The sequence below is a fragment of the Falco rusticolus genome, chromosome 3 (genome assembly GCF_015220075.1).
Source record: "Falco rusticolus isolate bFalRus1 chromosome 3, bFalRus1.pri, whole genome shotgun sequence".
In the NCBI taxonomy this organism is placed as follows: Eukaryota; Metazoa; Chordata; class Aves; order Falconiformes; family Falconidae; genus Falco; species Falco rusticolus.
Window position 1 is genome coordinate 114,113,362 of NC_051189.1, and position 17,687 is coordinate 114,131,048.

The 17,687-nt window shown below is 61.6% G+C and overlaps 1 protein-coding gene across 4 annotated transcripts; it reads left to right on the forward strand.

The window, feature by feature from the left end:
* Positions 1-8,294: 8,294 nt before the first annotated feature.
* E2F2 (E2F transcription factor 2) lies at positions 8,295-17,233 on the forward strand. 4 transcript variants are annotated; one of them, XM_037381692.1, is made up of 7 exons: positions 8,295-8,901; positions 13,073-13,171; positions 14,098-14,185; positions 14,547-14,766; positions 14,843-15,037; positions 15,217-15,331; positions 15,622-17,233. In XM_037381692.1, the coding sequence occupies exons 1-7, from the start codon at positions 8,623-8,625 to the stop codon at positions 16,108-16,110; spliced, it is 1,485 nt and encodes a 494-aa protein (XP_037237589.1). In that variant the 5' UTR covers positions 8,295-8,622; the 3' UTR covers positions 16,111-17,233. The 4 variants fall into 4 exon arrangements, with proteins under 4 accessions (XP_037237589.1, XP_037237590.1, XP_037237591.1 ...); XM_037381693.1 differs by having other exon boundaries at positions 14,879-15,037; XM_037381694.1 differs by lacking the exon at positions 13,073-13,171.
* The last annotated feature ends 454 nt before the right edge of the window (positions 17,234-17,687 follow it).

Genomic DNA, 17,687 nt, shown 5'->3' on the forward strand with positions numbered 1-17,687 from the left:
AGGGCAGCCAGAAAGCAACAGCCAGTCCAACGGGATCACGAACCCCTGGGAACATCCCACTCTCCTCCCAGCTTGATGTCCCCAGGCTTCCCAAGGGAAGGTTACCCTGTGGCACCCGTGGATGGGGTGACACGGGGCTGTCCTGGTGCAGTGGGAGGCAGGTGAGGGTGCCCATCGGAAGCCACTGCTGCTGGGAACCGAGCTGATGTTGCAGTAATGGATAAAAACAGTTTTTTTCTGTCTCCACTGGTTTTTAGTTTGGGAAGAAAAGCTGAGGGGTAGCTTAGGGGTGAGTGTCCCCATGCTCACCCGTGTCGTGTGCCAAAGGGGTTTAGTTGGAATGGTGGGAAAAGCACCCTGGGAATGAGCCAAGGGACAGGGATGGGTCTCCGTAGCTGCAAAATGGGGCTCCTTGCAGTGTGAACACCCCAGCTTGCCACGGGTTCCTCAGCTGGGGTGATGGCAGTGGAGATCCTGGACCCATGGGAGCAGTTAATGAGTCTAATTTGGGGCTGGGATTACTGGGAGAAGTGAGGACAGGCACTAGTGGGGTGGGAGAAACCAGTCCTGCTGGAGCATTTTGCATGGAAACAGCATCGGGGAGGCAGAGGGGGACCCCATCCCCTTGCCAGGGGAGGTCAGGGCAAGGGATTCCCTCAGCTGGGGCTGGGGGCTGCAGGTCCCCAGGGGCCCTGGGGTTTGGCAGAGTGAGGGTTTGGCGCTGGCTCCCAGGAAGCCTCCCAGGGCCATCTCCTCCTCCCCCGTGGCAGACGGATCCCGGCGCCTTGCCTGGAACAGCCGCCCTGCTGTTCCCAGGCTCCGGGGATAGCCGGGGGGGGGGTGGGGGGCACAAACCTTGCCTGGATCCCCACCCCAGCTTCCCAGCCTGAGCTGTGGCATGACACTGATGCTTTCCTTGGAAATCCTGATTTGGAAAAAAAAAAAAAAAAAAAAAAGAAGAAAAAAATGAAGAAAAAGGGAAAAAAACACAACTAAAAGTAGCTGCTGTTGCCCTGCCGGGGCTGTGATTTACCTCGTGGGGCAGATGTAGCGCAAGAAATGCCCCCGGCCGCACCGCCCAGCAAAGCAGGCTTTGTCTTTCTCTTCCCAGCTACACCGCACGGGTGCAAGAAAGAGGATGAGGAGAGCAAAAAATAACGCGGGGGGGTGAAGGCCAGGCGTCCCCCAGCCGCTGTGCCGGTGGCCGGCCAGGCCGGCTCGCTCGCCTCTTGGCAGGAGCCAGAGTCTGATGCAATCGCGGCGCTGACGGAGGCCGCGGTTCCCCACCTGTATTTGCCATTGTGTGCCCGGAGCTGTTTGCAGGTGTTTGCTGGCGCCGCACTGTCTGAGCCGCACTTCCCTCCTCCTCCTCCCGCTGCTGCCCCGGCCAAGGCCCGGGCCCCCCCGCCCCGCGCCCCGGCTCCCCGCCAGCCGCCGCCTCGCCGGGACGGATGCACGCGCACACGCGTGGCCTTGGGCAGGCGTGCACGGCTGGGCGCGCTCACGCGTGGGCTCGGTGCACGCGGCTGTGCTGGCGGGTTGCGGCACGGGCATGCGCTTAGCATGTGTGCATGCATGGGCTTCTGTGCGCATACCTGCCTGTGTGCACTTACACACATGCCTATGCACGCTGACACATGCATTTACACACGCATGCATGCGCTTACATGCTTATGCACACATACATACCCCAATGAGGATATGCACGTGTGTACACATGCACGCTCTGGCAGACACACATGCATGCACACCCACTACAAGGCACCAGCTGCACATGTGCTGCTCCAAGACACGTGCTAATGCACATGGGCTGCAAGGGGGCTGCAACACACACATGCACCCCCTCAACAGGGGCACACACATGCACATGCATGCACACACATGCGTACATGCACACACCCCCTGACCCAGCAAACAGGGACACACACCTACATGCATGCACGCACATGCATGCACATGCACACACACCCTGACCCAGCCAACAGGGACATGCATCCACATGCATGCACACGCACAGCATCCCAAATCCAAACACGCAGCCCCCCCAGCACCCTGGCCCCACACCCCAGGCACTGTGGGTTTGCTGCCAGCCCTGGAAGCTGCCCTCTCCGGGGGGGACCCTGTGGCCCTTCCAGCTCCTCCCGGCCCCAGTGATGGTGCCAAAGGGCCAGAGCCTGACCTGGCTCTGTGGTTAGGGATGAGTCATGGCTGTGGGTGTATCTTGGGCTCTGCTGGGGTTGGCACCCGAACTGGCCCCACGCAGCTCATTGGCCCCATCCTGCCCAGCACAGGGCGTGCCCAGCACCCTTGACACCCTGCTCATGCCTCGCCCTGCTCCAGTTCCCACGCCAGTGCTGCGTGGGGAAACTGAGGCACGCTCAGGATTTCCAGTGTGGGAAAGGGGTGAACAAAACCCCAGTCTCCTCCACACCCTCCCAAAGGCCCCCAACTTTCCCCTGGCACCCTCCACCCCTCTCAGGTCTAATTGCCAGGCCGGGAGGGCTCATCCTGCAAACTGAGCCGTGGTGAGGCTCAGCACCAGCTGTGGGTGAGGATGGGGTGGGTGATGCGGGAGCATTTGGGGGATGGCTGCAATGCAGGGAAGGTCACTGTGGTCATGGGGCTGGATCAGCAGAGGAAACTGGTCCTCTGTCCATGAAAAATTGGGGTCTTTGGGTCTCTGAGCTCCTTCTGTGCCTCAGTTTCCCATCTGTAGAGAGGGAAGTGGCTGCAGCACTAGAAAGCAAACTGGGACAGAGGAAGGGTGCTGTTGGGATACCTGGGAAAGGCCCATGTTGATACTGGCCCAGCCTGGCTCTGGGAGCACTGGGACGTGTCCCTTGTCCCTTCACCTTTTCCTGGCCACACAGAGGTGCTGAAGCCACAGGGGCTGCTCATCGACTTCAGAGTTGTGTGCAGTGAGGAAAGGTGGGGCGGGCGATGGGTGCTGGACCTGCAGCCCACCGGGACAGCAGGGACACCCCCTGCGCTCCCCACCCTGCCTCCCCCTCCAGGACTCCTGGGACCACCAGGAATGGATGGGCTGCTTGCTCAGCCAGCCTGTCAAGTTCACCCTGTCCACCAGACCTCCAACGACACTGCCCTGCCAGCTGTGCCCACCACCACCTTGCTGCTGCCCCTTCCCGCTCCCTTGCCTTTTCCTCGGGACTTTCACTGCCTGCGGGATGGGTCCATGAAACCCCACAGTTCTGTTTGATGGCAGAGAGATGAGCGCTTCGTGCATGGGGAGAGGGTCACCATGCTCATACCTGGGTAGTGAATTTGTCCATACTAGCCACTGGAGAATCCACAAGTTTTGTATTTTATACCCAACATGGGTCTGATGGGAGAACCTCAGCTGGTTTCCCAGTAGGCCATTGCCACATACCCCTCAGTCCCACCCCAGGGCCCAGCAATGCTCTTGCCTCCTCTTTTCCCTCCAGTTCCAGTTTTGGCTGAGCTATATCACAGACAACATTGTGCTGGTCACCAAGGTGCTGCTCAACTGCTTCAGGGGTTTCTGGCTGTACTGGAAGGTGGGAGCTGTGGTGACCCAGGATGGAGACCTTCAGCATCTCTCTGTCCCTGTGTCCCTGCAGTCCTCCATCACGGAGTCCCTCATCCCTCCATTTCTGTGTCCCCCTGTCTCCCACCCTGCATCCCTCGTTCCCCAGATCCTTCAGTCCCTAAGTCCCTCCATCACTCCATCCCTCCATCTGTGTCCCTGTATCCCTCTGTCTGTGTCCCTGAGTCCCTCCATTACTCCTCCATCCTTGCGTCCCTCCACCTCTCTGTCCCTGCATCCCTCCTTCACCCCTCTGTCCTTGTGCTCTAGTGTCCCTCCACTTCCCTCCATCCACCCCTGCATCTCTCCATCCCACGGTCCCTCACCGACTCCGGCTGCGGCGGGCGGGGATGCCGGGGGGTGGGGGTGGGGACCGGGGCGGGGCGGGCCCCGCAGCCGCAGCTCGCTGCTGCCGTCTCCAGGGGAAAGGAGGAAGAGCCCGGCTCGCCACCGGCCCCGCCGCTGCCCCCCGCAAAGGACCGGCACCCCCCCGTGCCCCCCCGGCAAGGACCGGCACCCCCACCCCAAGCGCAGGGATGCTTGGCCTCGGGGCTGCTGTGGCTGCTGGCCACCTGTGCTCAGCTAGTGGCCCATCACCTGCTACCAGGGCAGTTGTGCCCCCCCCGGGCAGAGCCATGGGGCACATGCACCCCCGACAGCCCCCTCCGCCCTGTGCATGGCCCCGGGGGAGGAGCATTAGGGGAAGGGCCCTACGAAAGGGACATTGGAGGTCCACAAGTGCAGCCTCAGCTGGAACATCTTCAGCCTCCTGCTGGTCTGCCTCAGGGTGATCCCCATGCTGAGTGTCCCCAGGATTTTGGAGATCCTGAGGTGACCGAGAGCGGGGGGTGCTGCACCCCAGAGCCTCTGGTGCCCCCGTGCTGCTCTGAGCAGAGATGCTGTGGTCCAGGTGTGGTGCCCCCATCCCAAGTGCTGGGTCGGGGAAAGGCAACTCCATCGCTTGCTCTTCACCCTCATGCCCCAGACCCCCAGGGGAGAGGCCAGGAGGGGACCCAGCTCTCCTGGCCCCTTCCCCTGCCATGGTCAGTGCAGTGATGGGACCTATCGCCTTGCCCCAGGGTGATGGGGCTGCCGCAGGTCTGCAAGCTGGTCAACGACATCCCCGATCTCTGCAACAACATGTTCATCCTCTCCATCTCCACGGGGGGTTGGAACTACATAATCTTTCAGGTCTCTTGAACCCAAACCATTACGTGATTCTATGCTGGTAAGTGGCTGGGAAACGCCTGCCTGGGCTGGGAGCATCAGCTTGAGCAAACGTCTTGGACAACAAGGTCCAGTGCTGGCCACAGCACCTCGGTGACTGTGGAGACCATGGGGACAGCAGGCACAGAGGAGCAGCAGGATGGTCTTTTCCCACCACGCTGGCCCATCCCACCTTCCCAGCAGGATTCAGGATACTGGAGGAGGGGTTTGAGCTCCCAGCACTAAGGCTAAGGAGCTTGGCCAGACCCTGCTTGTGCCAGGGAGCCTCAGTGCTGGGGGCTGGAGGATGCTGAGCATCCTTCCCACTGGGGGGAAGGTGCCGGACCCCCATCACTGTCTCCATGCAGATCCTCTTGGTGCTGGGCATCATCCTCTTTGGCAAGTCTGTCCTGGTCCATTTTGGTGACCAGGGGAAGGCCATGTACTCGCTCTTCACTGGCATCGCGCTGGATGGCTGGCTGGATATCTATGAGTCCTTCCAGTGAGCACGCACCAAGGTGTGAGCCCACTGCGGGGCGGGGTCCTGGGGGTGGCCGGGGCTGGGCTGTGTCCCCCCCACCCCAGAAGGGACGTGGGGCACCATGGCGGGGCTCCTTTCCCATGGATGCTGAGAGGTTCCCCTGGGCCTTGGTGCTGGGGAGGTGGCCACCACCAACCGTCAACCAGATGGTCCCTGTCCCCAACAGGGAAGAATTGCAGATGATGGTGGCCATTTACTTCGTCATCTTCATTATGAGTGAAACCTTCATCTGTGCCAACCTGCTGGTGGCCGTGGTGGCATCCAGCCTGTGGGAATCCCTGTTCACCCACAACAAAGAGAAGCAGAGGGAGCTGGAGCCCAGCTAGGAGGAGAGCCGGGACCAGGCACCCAGGACTGGTGGGCTCTGTGGGCAAGGATGAGTGGAATCTGTCAAACCCACCTTGAAAGGGCCATGGTTTGGTGGTCCCCTGTAGAGATGGCCTGGGTGGGGAAGAGCTGCATGGTTCTTCCCCTCCAGCCAAAAGCCAGGAGACCTGATAAAATGGGTGTTTCTGACAAAAAAAAAAAAAGCATTGAGAAGTGGGGAGGAAGCTGGAAGTGGAGATTTTCCAGCAGTCTGAAGCTCCTTGTAGCAGGGATCTGCACTTTGCACCCACCATCAGCATTTAGAGGTCAGGATTTCCATCTCAGTAGAGCTGGATTCTGGGCTTGGCTTGTTTGATGACAAGGGTCGGTCCTTGCATGCAGCTGGTGGAGGACAAAACCACATTAACTCTTTCAGCTGGATGGCAGAGAAACCAACACGGACCCAAAGGTGATGGGGGACGGGGTCTCCGTGTACATCTCCCAGGACCTGTTCACCTCCAGCAGGCTGGGCAAGCTGGGTGAGGGATCCTGCGTGAAGTCTGACACCTCTTGGAAGGCAGCGAGAACATCAGAGAGTACAAACCGAGCTGTGAGGAGCTCAACCCGTGAGACCTGCTGCAGACCTCCTTCCTCTTTGCTGGCTTGCTTGTAGGGTGGGTGGTGGGAGCACCTGTTTGTACTCAGCCAAGGCAAAACCTTTCTGGAAAGAGCTGTCCCTTTTGGGGTGTGTGGGGCGGAAGGTGGTGGCTATCACCCATCTGGAGGCATTGGTGTCACAGGGAGGTACCAGCCTGTGGCTTCTGGCACAGGAGAACAATTTGCTGGTGGAAAGTGATGGATGGAAAGCCTGGAGAAGGCTTGTAGAGCCGGTATCAGGTACTGGGGGGGAAGGATGCTCCTAAGTCCTGCCTTGGCTCTCATCGTAGTCAAGGAGGTGAGGGCTATCGAGTTCAATGTGGCGCAGGAGCACAAGCTGGTTCAGCAGAAGCTTTTCTACACCACCTTCTTGGACAGCCCTTACCCCACAGTGATGGTGCGTGGGGACATCACCTCCACTTCACCCAAACTGGAGGAGTTACGGGCGCAACCTGCCAGCCCGAGCCCCCAGAACCCAGGTCCTCTGCATACCCCAGTGTCCCTGTCCCAAGGGTCACCCAGCCGAAGCCAGCCCAAGGCAGCCAAGCGACACCGATTTATCCACCCTGCCAGGCATGGCGTTGTCTTTGTGTGCTGAAATGGAGACAGCAGTTGCCTTCTCCCCGTAGGGGGGGAGATGAAGGTCTGGGTGGGTTGAGCTGCCAAGCTCAGCCGCGCTCCTGGCAGAAAGAGATGCTGCCCAGCCGCATGGTGGCTTTACTGCTGCCAGGCTTTTTGTTCTGCCTCAAAGCCCTTGCATGGTGGGAGGCAAATGTCTGTCCTGGATCATGAAGTTGCCTTATGCTGAAGAGGAGAAGGATGGAGAGGAAAGAATGGATGGGGGGCAACCATGTGTTGGAGGGGAACCATGAGATGGAGAGGAACCAGGTGAAGGAGAGGAACTAGGCGATGGAGGGCACCCAGGTGATGGAGGGCACCCAGGTGATGGAGAGGAACCAGGCGATGGAGGGCACCCAGGTGATGGAGAGGAGCCAACAGCTGTGGCTCAGTGGCCTCAGCAGGATGAAACTGGCTCAGGCTGTGGTGGCCTTTTACTGGTTCCAGTAAGTCTCAGAGTTGCCCTTACTCAGGGATTTGCCATTGTCTCGGTGCTTTCTGCCACCACTGCACCCTGAAGTATCCCCCTGGCAAAACTGGGGGCCCTTCACCCCCTCTTTCTCCTCCCTCTTTGCCAGAAGGAGCTGGTGTACCCCAGGGACACGTGGTGGGTGGCCGATGGCTGGGACTGGTGGGTGATGGATCAGGTGAACTGCTGTGAGTGAACCAGGGAGTCCTGCCGAGGTCTGGCCCCCCCAGGCAGCGCAGACCCCTGCCTGCTCCCTGCCTGTGGGGGGTGGGATGCTGCCAGGCAGCCTCTGGCTGGAGCACCTGAACACATTTTTCTCCCAAATAGATGCAACCCCCCTCCAACCCTGGGTGGCTGCAGCTGGGGATGGAGATGGGGGTGTGATGGGGATGGGGGCCATGGTGGTCAGGGGAGAGGGGTGTGGGGAGTGATGGGGATGGGGGGCCAGTGAGGGTTGATGGGGATGGGGGATAATGGGGAGGGAGGGGCAATGGAGATGGGGGCCAATGGGGCTAGGGGGTGATGGGGATGGGGAGGTCACAGCCCTGAGCCTGGAACCCACCAGACTCGGTGGGGAGGAGGTGCCTTTAATAAATAAATAAATAAATAATAATTAAAAAATCAACCCTAGTCATCAACCCCAATGGTCCCCATCCCTGCCCCAGGCACCCCCTCCGGAGGTGGTGCCAAAGAGGCCACGCCCCCCTGCTTTGCATACAGCCGCCGCCGCCGCGCGGCCGCTTTAAGGCCCCTCCCGGCGCGGCCCCGCCGGTTGCCTCGAGGGGGCGGGGCTGCGGCAGCCAATCAGTGCGCTGCGTTTTCCGCGGGAAATCCGAATTTCGCGGCAAGGCGTTTGGCGCTTAAAAAAAAAAAAAAAACTGGAAAAAAAAAAAAAAAAAAAAAAAAAAGCGCGATCGGGGCCGGGCGCGGGGCGGGAGCGGAGCCGGGCGCGGGGCATCGGGCCGAGGCAGGGCTGCGCTCCGGGCTGCCCCGGCCCCCTCCGCCCCACCGCGGCTGTCTTTTGGGGCTAAAGAAGCTTTTTCCGCCCGGTTTTGGTGCTGCCGCCGCCTGCTTCTCTGCAGGTATTTCGGGGGGGGGGGGGTGTGTTTGGAGACCGGCCGGTGCCAGCGCCCGGCGGACCCCCCCCCCCGCGCCCCCCCTAAAATGCCACCGCTGAGATTGTGACCCCTTCCTTGAGGCAAAATCGTGGGGTGCTTCTGCCCCCTTCCCCGGCCCGGGCTTCTTGGAAAGGACTTTGCAATGCTGCAGCTCCCCCGGGGAGTGTCCCCCGCCCCGGGGAGGGGGGGCGCCGCCCTCCTGCTCCCCCCCTCCCACCCGAAGAAGGTCATGTCGGTGATGGGCTCCTCTGAGCAGGGGGCTTCCAGCCTGGGCAGCCCTCTGTTATCTGCCGGTTGCTTCACCCAGCTCTACAAGCCGGCGGCTGTCAGCGTCCCCGCTCCCCAGGGGGGGTGTCTCTATGCCACCCCCCAGGGCCCGCAGCTCAGGACCCTCCGCTCAGCCTCAGCGGGACGGCTGCCGGTAAGGTGTCTGCGCCCCATCCCCTCCTTGGGCATCGCTTCGGTGGGATGGGAGGCTGGGGACTTTGTGCAGGGTGGCGAGCAAGGGATGGCTGACCCCAGGAGGTACAGCACCCTCCCAAATTTTGCAGCTTATACTGGGGTCAGCACCCCCCCCCCCCTCAAATGACTCATTGGGGTGGGAGAGGGTAAGGTTTGAAATCAAAAGTCGCAATGAAATGGCTCATGCATTTCTCAACTTCCTTCGCCCCTGCGTGCCCAAAGCTGGCTCCTGGCTTCCGCGTTTCAGCCTTTTTTCTCAGCCTTTTTTCTCAGCCTTTTTTCTCAGCCTTTTTTGCCTCTCTTCAGCTTGCAAACAGTTTGCATCGTGCCTCGAAGCCCGGCCACCGAGCTGAGGCCCTTTGCAAACCTCTGTCCACCCTAGGGAAGCAAGGGCTGGGTGCAGGCAGCACTCCTGCCGCCGGGGGGGGGGCGGGGGGCACCATCCCTGCTGGCTCACCCCGCTTCGGGACTGTGACCCCTGGGGTGACCCATCACCCGTGGAGGTCGGGGGACGTGGGGCAGGGGTGGTTCAGCACCACTGCCCGAGCTTGGTTCCTGCCTGTGGTTACAGCAGAGCTTGCAATATTTTCTTTTTTTTTTTGGGGGGGGGGAGGGGGGAGTGTGAATTTGAAGCAATTCCCATCCTCCATGGGACACCCCAAGGCTTTGTAGCAGGGACCCTGATGCTGGCAGTTGTGCAGGTTGGCACAGGGAGGGAGCTGCTGGCCCTCCTGTGTCCCTGTCACCGAGCCTGGGGTGCCTGCTGTCCCTAAACAGGGAAACCGTGGCCCAGATGGGGTGCTGGCCCCATGCCCACTGTTGGGGTGCGTGGGCAGCACTGCCCAGCCTGTCCCTCCTGCTGGAGGGCCCCCATCAAGACCCTGGCCGGCCAGCCCTGCTGGCAGCTGGCATTTAATTCCTGCCTGCCCCAGCCCGGGCGCGCGTCCAGCCCTCACTGTGAGCCTCTGTTCTCCCCGGGTCCTGGGAGGGATCCCAGACCCTGCTAACTTCGATTTAGCTTTTTCAAGGCTTGATTTATTTATTTATTCCCCCCCCTTCCCCCTTTCCCTGGTCCCTGATGCTCGGTGCCAGCTGGGGACATTGCTGTGCCTGGGGGAGAGCGGGTGTCTTTGCGCTGTTGCTGCGGGGCTGGCTGGGGCTGTTGCGAGTCTCATCCCGGGGGGCTCTGGGGCCACCTGTCTCCTCCCCAACCTCTTTGTCTCTGAGCCACCTGTGATGCTGCATCCTGTGCTGCTAGGGGCTGCTGTTGAAGGAGACACCCGTGCCCCTGCCTCCTCCCCTAAAAACACCCCACAAACTCACAGTCCCGTTCCCACGCATCGCTGCAGAGCTGGCTTTGGGCTAACAGCCTCTTTGGCATCACCACCATCATCATCATCATCGCCCACGCCAGGAGATGCTCAGGGTGCTTGGGCCTGCAGCTGTCCTCTGAAAGGGGTCTGCAGGAGCATGGGGACATGAAGTGCTCCTGCATCTCCCTTGGTGGCTTGCAAGTGGCATTCCCCTCTGTCCCCATCCCATTTCCTGATGCCATGATCCCGTTCCCTGTGCTGGATATCCCATTTCCAACCCCAGTGTGACACGCTCAGCCCTGGCAGCTGGGGCTTACCCCAGCATACACCCCATTTACTGGCACAACCTTTGTGTGCAGATCCGAGGCAATCAGATAATGAGCATTTCCTCCCAATTCCTAAGCTGGGTGATTGCAGCCGCTCCCACCTGCTTGCTGGATTTGTGCCATATAAATTATCTGGGGTCACCTGGTCCGGGTGGAGGGACCCCATCACCCCCATGTCCATCCATGAGAAAGTGGGATGGGTTGTCTCTCACGGTCCAAAACCATCTCAGATTATCTGTAGTCTCTGATTTGAGGGTCCTGGGGTAAGTAAATGCGCTTTCCCCCATGAAAAATGCTATTTCGGAGCGGTTTTAGCCTGTGTCAATCCCATCCTCAGTATTTGCCCTGCTTCTAGCCATGTGGGCCCTCTATAGGGACCATGGGATCTCTATAGGGGCTCAGGGCTGCAAAGGAGCCCCGGGCAGAGCGATATCTCCACCGTGGGGTCCTGGCTCTCCCTGCCTGCTTCACACAGGGACAAGGGCGTTCAGAGTCCACCGTGATTTCGATGCGAGCTGGCAGGGCTAAGCCACCTGTGCAAAGAGCACCCAGGGTGGCAGCCGCTGTGGGTGCTGGGCTGGGACCCTTCCACACCGGAAAACCGCTCAGCAGCACCCTGGATTCTTCTGGGGTGACCCAGGGTGGTCCTGTCCCTCCTTGATCCCATCATGGGTTTTTCTGCATGGGCAGGAGGGGGCAATTTTGGGGTGCCAGGAGCTGGGGGGATGAGTGGGAAGGTGTCCTGTTGCCCTCAGAGGGGCTTTTTCTGGCTCTGGCTTTTACAGCCTCCGGCTCTTCTCTGTGGGAAACGTCTCTGGCCAGGCCTTTCCCCTCTGCTGTGCTGGGATGGGGCTGTTGGAGGGGATGGAGACTCAGGCTGCATCTCGGAGTGGGGAGTGGTACCCAGGGTGGGGGGTGCTGCCTTCCTCCCCAGCACAGGGTGGTCTCCCCATCCCAGGGCCAGGGCTGGCATCAGCCTCCCTGCCCTGCCCACGGTATGGCTGAAAGCCCCCCTGACCGCCCAAATCTGGGGGTTCTGCATCACCCTGTGCCCCAGTAGCCCTCAGCCATACCAAAGGCAGTGGGAGCTGCACCTGGGGGGCCTGATCCAGCAGCCCCTTGGCATGAGCAGCATCCCCGGGCACGATCCTGGGGTGCTCTGTGCCACCCTCCCAGCTCTGGGTGCCCATCCCCGGGCGCTGCGTTCCCACGCCCCAGGGTGTCGGTGGGGCTGGCAGAGGGGGACCGGGTTGGGGGGGCCAGAAGGGCCGGGCAGGGCCCGGGCAAGCCCGGAGAAGGCAGCGGGTGCTGTTGAAAGGAAGCGTTGGCAGGAGGAGCCCACCGCGGCCCCCCAGGGGAGAGGGCTGCTCTGATGCTTGGGCTGGGCGCAGGGTGTAGCCCCTGGCGCCAGGGCTGGGCCGAGGGCTGCTTGGCAGGCAGAGCTGGCAGGGGTCCCGGCCTGCCCCCCCCGCTGCCTTACCCCCCCAGCAGGCTCCTGCCCTTGCCCGGGGGAGGGTCGAGCCTCTTTTCCCACCCCCTGTATCATATTGGGGTGTAGCTGGTGTGTCCCCCCATCCTGGGAAGCAGTGGCTGGGGGCTGGCAAGCGGCATGGGGGGGTCCTGCCATGCCCTGGGGGAGTCTTGGAGTTTGGTTCCTGCCCCCCCCCCCCCCCCATCTGCTCTGGTTCATCCCAACCCCTCCAGCCCTGGCAGGGTGCTGGGAGCCCCTTGTTGTGCCCCGCTCAGCTGTCGTGTGCCTAATCCTGCCCGGCTCGGGGGTGGGGGGGTGGGGGGGGGCGGCAGCTGGGACACTCTTGTCCATTGTCCCTCGCTGGTGCGTCCCAGCATTGCGGGGTCCTGCCCCTGCCTGAGCCCACCAAACTCCCCCCTCCCTGAGCTGCCCATGGGGGAGCAGGGGGTCCCCCATTCTCCCCTCCTGCACATGGGAAGGGGAGACCACCTTAGAGCCTTGGGGGGGATCGGAGGTGGCTGGGGACAGCGGGACCTGCTGTGGGTTGCTTCTGTGCCTCAGTTTCCCCATTGCTTGGGCAGATGGGGTGCAGCTGACACCCCCATCCCCATCAGCGATGGGAACACATGGGCGGCTGTGGCCATCGGTATCCGGAGAAGCAAGGGTTTGGGTGCCAGCAGAAGGGGGGCCAGGATGATGCCCCCCCTCCTTGTCCCAAATCGAGCTGGCAGATGCATGGGGTCTGATCCAGGGCAGGTGTTTCCCATGCGCTCAGCGTTAACCGTTGGGGTGCCGGCAGCTCGGGGGCAGATCCGGGGGCACGGGGATGGAGGAGCATTCGCTGGGGAAAACCTGCTCGGGGAAGGGAGGGAGGGAACAGATTCCCACAGGAGCTCAGGACCAACCTGGTTCCCTGGGGGGGTGGAAAACAGCCCCCGGCTCCTCTCCCACCGGCCCCCTCGGGTGGGAACACCGCCAAGGTGCCCAACCCTTCCCCGCAAAGTGGGGTGTGCTCCCCAGGGAGCTGCTGTTGGAGCCACGCTGAGCCGGCACGGGGACCTGGGCGCCATGCGGGACGTGCTGGGGGGGACCCTGTGGGACAGCCCGACCTGGGAGCAGGTACTGGGGGGCTATGGAGTGGGGCTGGGGGCATTGCTTTCTGCTGCTGAGCCAAAGTGTCCCCCCCGCAAGTCCCCCTGCTCATAACTGGGGATGTGGGGGGATCCTGGGGGATTTGCACGCATTGGGGGGGGAGGTTTGGTGACATCCCCCAGCTCTGCTCTGCACCGGCTCTGCTGCACCCCAGGCCCCCCACCTTCCCTGGGTCTTTCTCTCCCCGAGTGATGCTTGGGGGAGTCGCTTGGGGGTGATTTCAAGGAGCTGTTCCCCCCCCGCCCCCCCCCTGCCCCGGCTGAGAGGACAGCATGTGCAGGGAGGTGTCCCCGCACCCGGCACCCACCCCTCCTCAACCCCCCACCCCACCTCACCCATTTCCCTCCAGCTGGGTGCACGTGTCTGGGGCACCCACTGGTCCCCGGGGAGGGCTGAGCCCGGCTGGTCCCAGGTGCACCGGTGACAGCTGGGTGCCCTTGGCTGCCTCCAGCCGTGGCTGGGGGGGTGTGGGGGGGGTGAAACCCTGCACCCCAACGAGCCAGCTGGCAGGGTGGGAGGGTGAGGATCCGGCCACGTTCCCAGGGCTCAGCCCCGTGGAGCTGTGCCAGGAGCTGGGGGTGAGGGGAAATCCCGGTGGGTTCCCCACGGCTGGGGTGGGCTGGGGTGCTGTGGCGGAAGCGGGCAGGAAGCCATGGGGGGTGCAGGGACCCCCCATCTCCTCCCCACCCAGCTCTCCCGGTGGCCCCTCGCCCTGCCGGGTGCTGTGGGAGCCCTTCCCAGAAGGGGTTTTGCAACCGGATGAACCTCTTGCAAGATCCCCCCACCCTGGGCTGTGGCACCCAGGACTTGGCTGATGCCCCGGGGTGGGGAGTCTGGGGGACTCAGGGGGGTGTCTGGCTCAGCCCTCACATGGGGTTTTCTCTCCAACCCAGGCCAAGAGAAAGCTGGACCTGGAGGGCCCCGAACTTTGCACGCCCAAGGGGAAGGGCAGGACCCTGGTGCAGGTCCCCAGCCCCAGGAGTAAGTGGTGCTGGGCGAGGTGGGGCAGGGGGGAGCTGGGGGGGGCGGGGGGGGGCACAAGCTCCGTTTCTCTCCCCTCTTAGAGCTGCTGCAATGTCCCCTCTAGCACCACCCAAAGCGACTCGAAGTGGCACCGTGGGAGCAGCACCTGCTCCTCGGCCCCTCCTTGCTATTTGAGCTGATTCAACTCTGCGCTGGCAGACCCGCCCCCCCATCCCGAGGGGGTTATTTCTGGGTTATTTTTCCACCAGGTTAGGGATTGTACAGTGTTTAATGTCCCCAGCGTGTCCAGCCCCATGTCACCTCCACCTCATGACCCAGGCTAAGGAGAGGATGGGGGGGTTCTCTCGTTTTCCCGCAGCCCCCAAGTCTCCTGGGGAGAAGACTCGCTACGACACCTCGCTGGGGCTGCTCACCAAAAAATTCATCCGTTTGCTGAGCGAGTCGTCCGACGGCGTCGTGGATCTCAACCGGGCGGCCGAGGTGCTGGAAGTCCAGAAACGTCGCATCTACGACATCACCAATGTGCTGGAAGGCATCCAGCTCATCCGCAAGAAGTCCAAGAACAACATCCAGTGGATGTGAGTGATGCTAGGGCGCTGGAGGGGCACAAGGGGTCATGGCAGGGTGGGGGACAGGTGGCTCAAGGGCATGTAGGATGTGCTGTCCCTCAGGTGCCATCTCTGCTGGCAGGGGGACAGGGATCTTTGAGGACACGGTTGTGACGGCGAAGCAGCAGGCACTGCGGGGGGAGCTGGCCGAGCTGGCCAGGATGGAGAGGACACTGGACCAGCTCCTGCAGGACTGTGCCCTGCAGCTCCGGCAGCTGGCTGACAGCGAAGCCAACCAGAGATATCCTTGCTGAGGGGGACAAGGGGGGAGGACAGGGTCTTGGGGACCCCTCTGAGCCCCTTCTCCTCCAGCTGGCACCCCCCAGGCTGGGGGGGATGTTCAGAGGCTGCTGTTGGGACTGGGGGGTTGAGCCATCCCCCCTGCAGCCCCCCTTTTTCCTATACCTTATCCCCGTCCACGCTGGCGTACGTCACCTACCAGGACCTCCACACCATCAGCAACTTCAAGGAGCAGACGGTGATCGCCATGAAGGCTCCCCCCGAGACACAGCTGGAGGTGCCAGACTTCAGCGAGGTGTGTGTGGGGCCGGGGGCCGTTTCCCCGGCTTGTGGCAGGGTCAGGGCTGGGGTGTGGGTGCTGCTGCTGCATCTGCACCGTCCCTGATGGGGTCATCTGGGGTGTCCCAGGGGTGCAGCCTAGCATGGCCCTGGATGGTTTTGGGGTATCTCCATGGGGCTGTTTGACCCTGACCTGGTCCTTTAGGGGTTGGAATGCCCTGCCTGGACCCCAATGGGTTGGGGGCGGTAGGATGGGATGTGGGGCCTTTCTGGGTGCTCCACTGAGTCTTGCTCTGCTCCCCCTAGGACAACCTCCAGCTCCACCTGAAGAGCACCAATGGCCCCATTGAGGTCTACCTCTGCCCGGAGGAGATCGCGGAGGAGAGCCCCACCAGGGACCATGGCACCCCCTCCGCTGCCACCTCTCCACGGGACCATGCCGTACCCCCTTCCCTGCCAAACAGCCCTGGGCCAGCCCCACAGCCGCCCCACGTCTTCCCCCAGAGCTGGGGGGCCACGGAAACCTCCTCCTCCTCACCCCCACCTCTGCCTTTCGCTGTCTCGGGGGGGTCCAGCTCGCTGCTGGAGGTGGAGGCTGGGCTTCTGGGCTCGCCCCCACACCTCCTGCAGCAGACGGAGGACCAGCTGCCCTGCACCCCCTCCCACCTGGACTTGGGACCCTTCATCACCTTCTCACCCCCCCTAGAACAGGATGACTATCTCTGGGGGCTGGAGGGTGAAGGCGTCAGTGACCTCTTCGAGGCATATGACCTGGGGGACCTGCTGAAGCACTGAGCCCTCCCCTCCCTATTCCTTTTTCCCTTCCAGCCACTTGTGTCCCGAGTGTGTGGGGCCTCTGTGGGGTGGCTGGAGAGTGTGGGGTTGGTCAGGGAGTGCTGTGTTTTCTGAGGGTGGTGGTGGGGGGCTCATGTCAGCTACCCTGGGTGGCTTCTTCTCCATCTCCTGGGTTCGTTGTCACCTGGGGGCTCTGTCACCTCGCTAGGCTCCGGGAGCACCCTGGGAAGGTGTAGGAAGGATGCAGCCAGCTCCTGTCCCAGCGCTGGCCATAACACCGCGGGGTGCCAGCACCAATGCTCCCCCGCTGCCCCGGGGCTGCTGGTGAACTGGGGGTGCCTTTGAGTGCATGGGTTGGGTTAGGAGCACCCCTGGGTGGGAAAGGAACCCCTGCCCAGGATGGGCCATGTTGGGGGACTGTCATGTTTTGGGACCATTCCAGTTGCTCCCCAGTTAGACTGGTTTTTCAGGGTCATGACAGATTTTTTTTTGAGCAGCATTTCCCCCTTGTGTGGCTGGGAATATCCTTAAAAAAATAATCAGGCAACAAAGCTGAAGTCACCTTTGGATGGTAGAGGATGAAGCTCATGTGTGGGCACTGCACCCACAGCCTCCAAAATCAGCAGCTCCGGCAAATCCCTGGCCAGGACACAGAGCCATATTTCTTGGGGGGCTGTGGCCCCTCTCCCCCAGTCCGCACCAGCTCCCTCTAGCCTCTTGGAGCTATTGGTGCTGGGGGTATCAAAGCTGGAGTGTACTGGGACAAAGGATGCTATTAACTGGTGGCTGGAGCATCACCTGCAGAGGGGCTTGGGTAGCGGTGCCGCATGAGCCCCCAGACATGGGGCTGGATACGGCTTTTAATTGTGCCATTGCAAAATATATGTAATTATTGCACTGTATTTATACAGGACCCCCCTTTCGGTATGGTGCTGGTGAGGGGTGGGTTGGTATTTTGGTTGTTAAGTGAGTGTATTTAAGTTGTCCGTCCTTGGGTTGGTTCTGCTGCGGTTTGGCTTGGAGGCAGCGTGGGTAAGAGTGTGTTTTGGCATGGAAAAACTTGTGGCACTTGATGTTTTCTGCCTGGGAGGGGGTGAAATAAAATAAAACTTTGGAGTTATAAGGGGCTGTTTTCCTCTAAGCAGCAAAATGCTGGGGCGGTTTGGGAGGAGGGAGGTGTTGGGCTGGTTTTGCTCCTGTTTTCAGAGTAAAAAAAGCCTGTTTTGGGGCCTTTTAACTGGCCATCCTGCTCTGGAGGAGCTGGTGGAGAAGGCTTGAGATGAAACTGTGGCTGGAGTGAGGGAAATGGGTCCAACCTGTTACGGATTGGTCCTTTTCAGCCCAAATCCAGCCGGCATGAGCCTTTGCTGAAGCTTGAGCCCTGCGAACCAGGAACATGGAAAAGGCCCCAGGGCTGGGAGCCAGATCCCCACTGGTACCAGGGCAGGGACAGGCTTGTGCACCCAAATCTGAGGCAGGTTTGGAGGCTGCAGAGCGAGACCCTGGTGGGGCCGTGACCATGGAGGGTCCTTCCCCCAGGGTGCTGCCACAGTTCACCTGCTTCTGCCAAGTTGTGC

Coding starts and splice junctions, on each gene's coding strand:
- E2F2 (XM_037381692.1), top strand. CDS start 8,623: ATGCTGCAGCTCCCCCGGGGAGTGTCCCCCGCCCCGGGGAGGGGGGGC. Junction 14,767..14,842: donor AAGAACAACATCCAGTGGAT/GTGAGTGATGCT, acceptor AAGGGCATGTAG/GATGTGCTGTCCCTCAGGTG. Junction 15,038..15,216: donor GACAGCGAAGCCAACCAGAG/ATATCCTTGCTG, acceptor ATCCCCGTCCAC/GCTGGCGTACGTCACCTACC.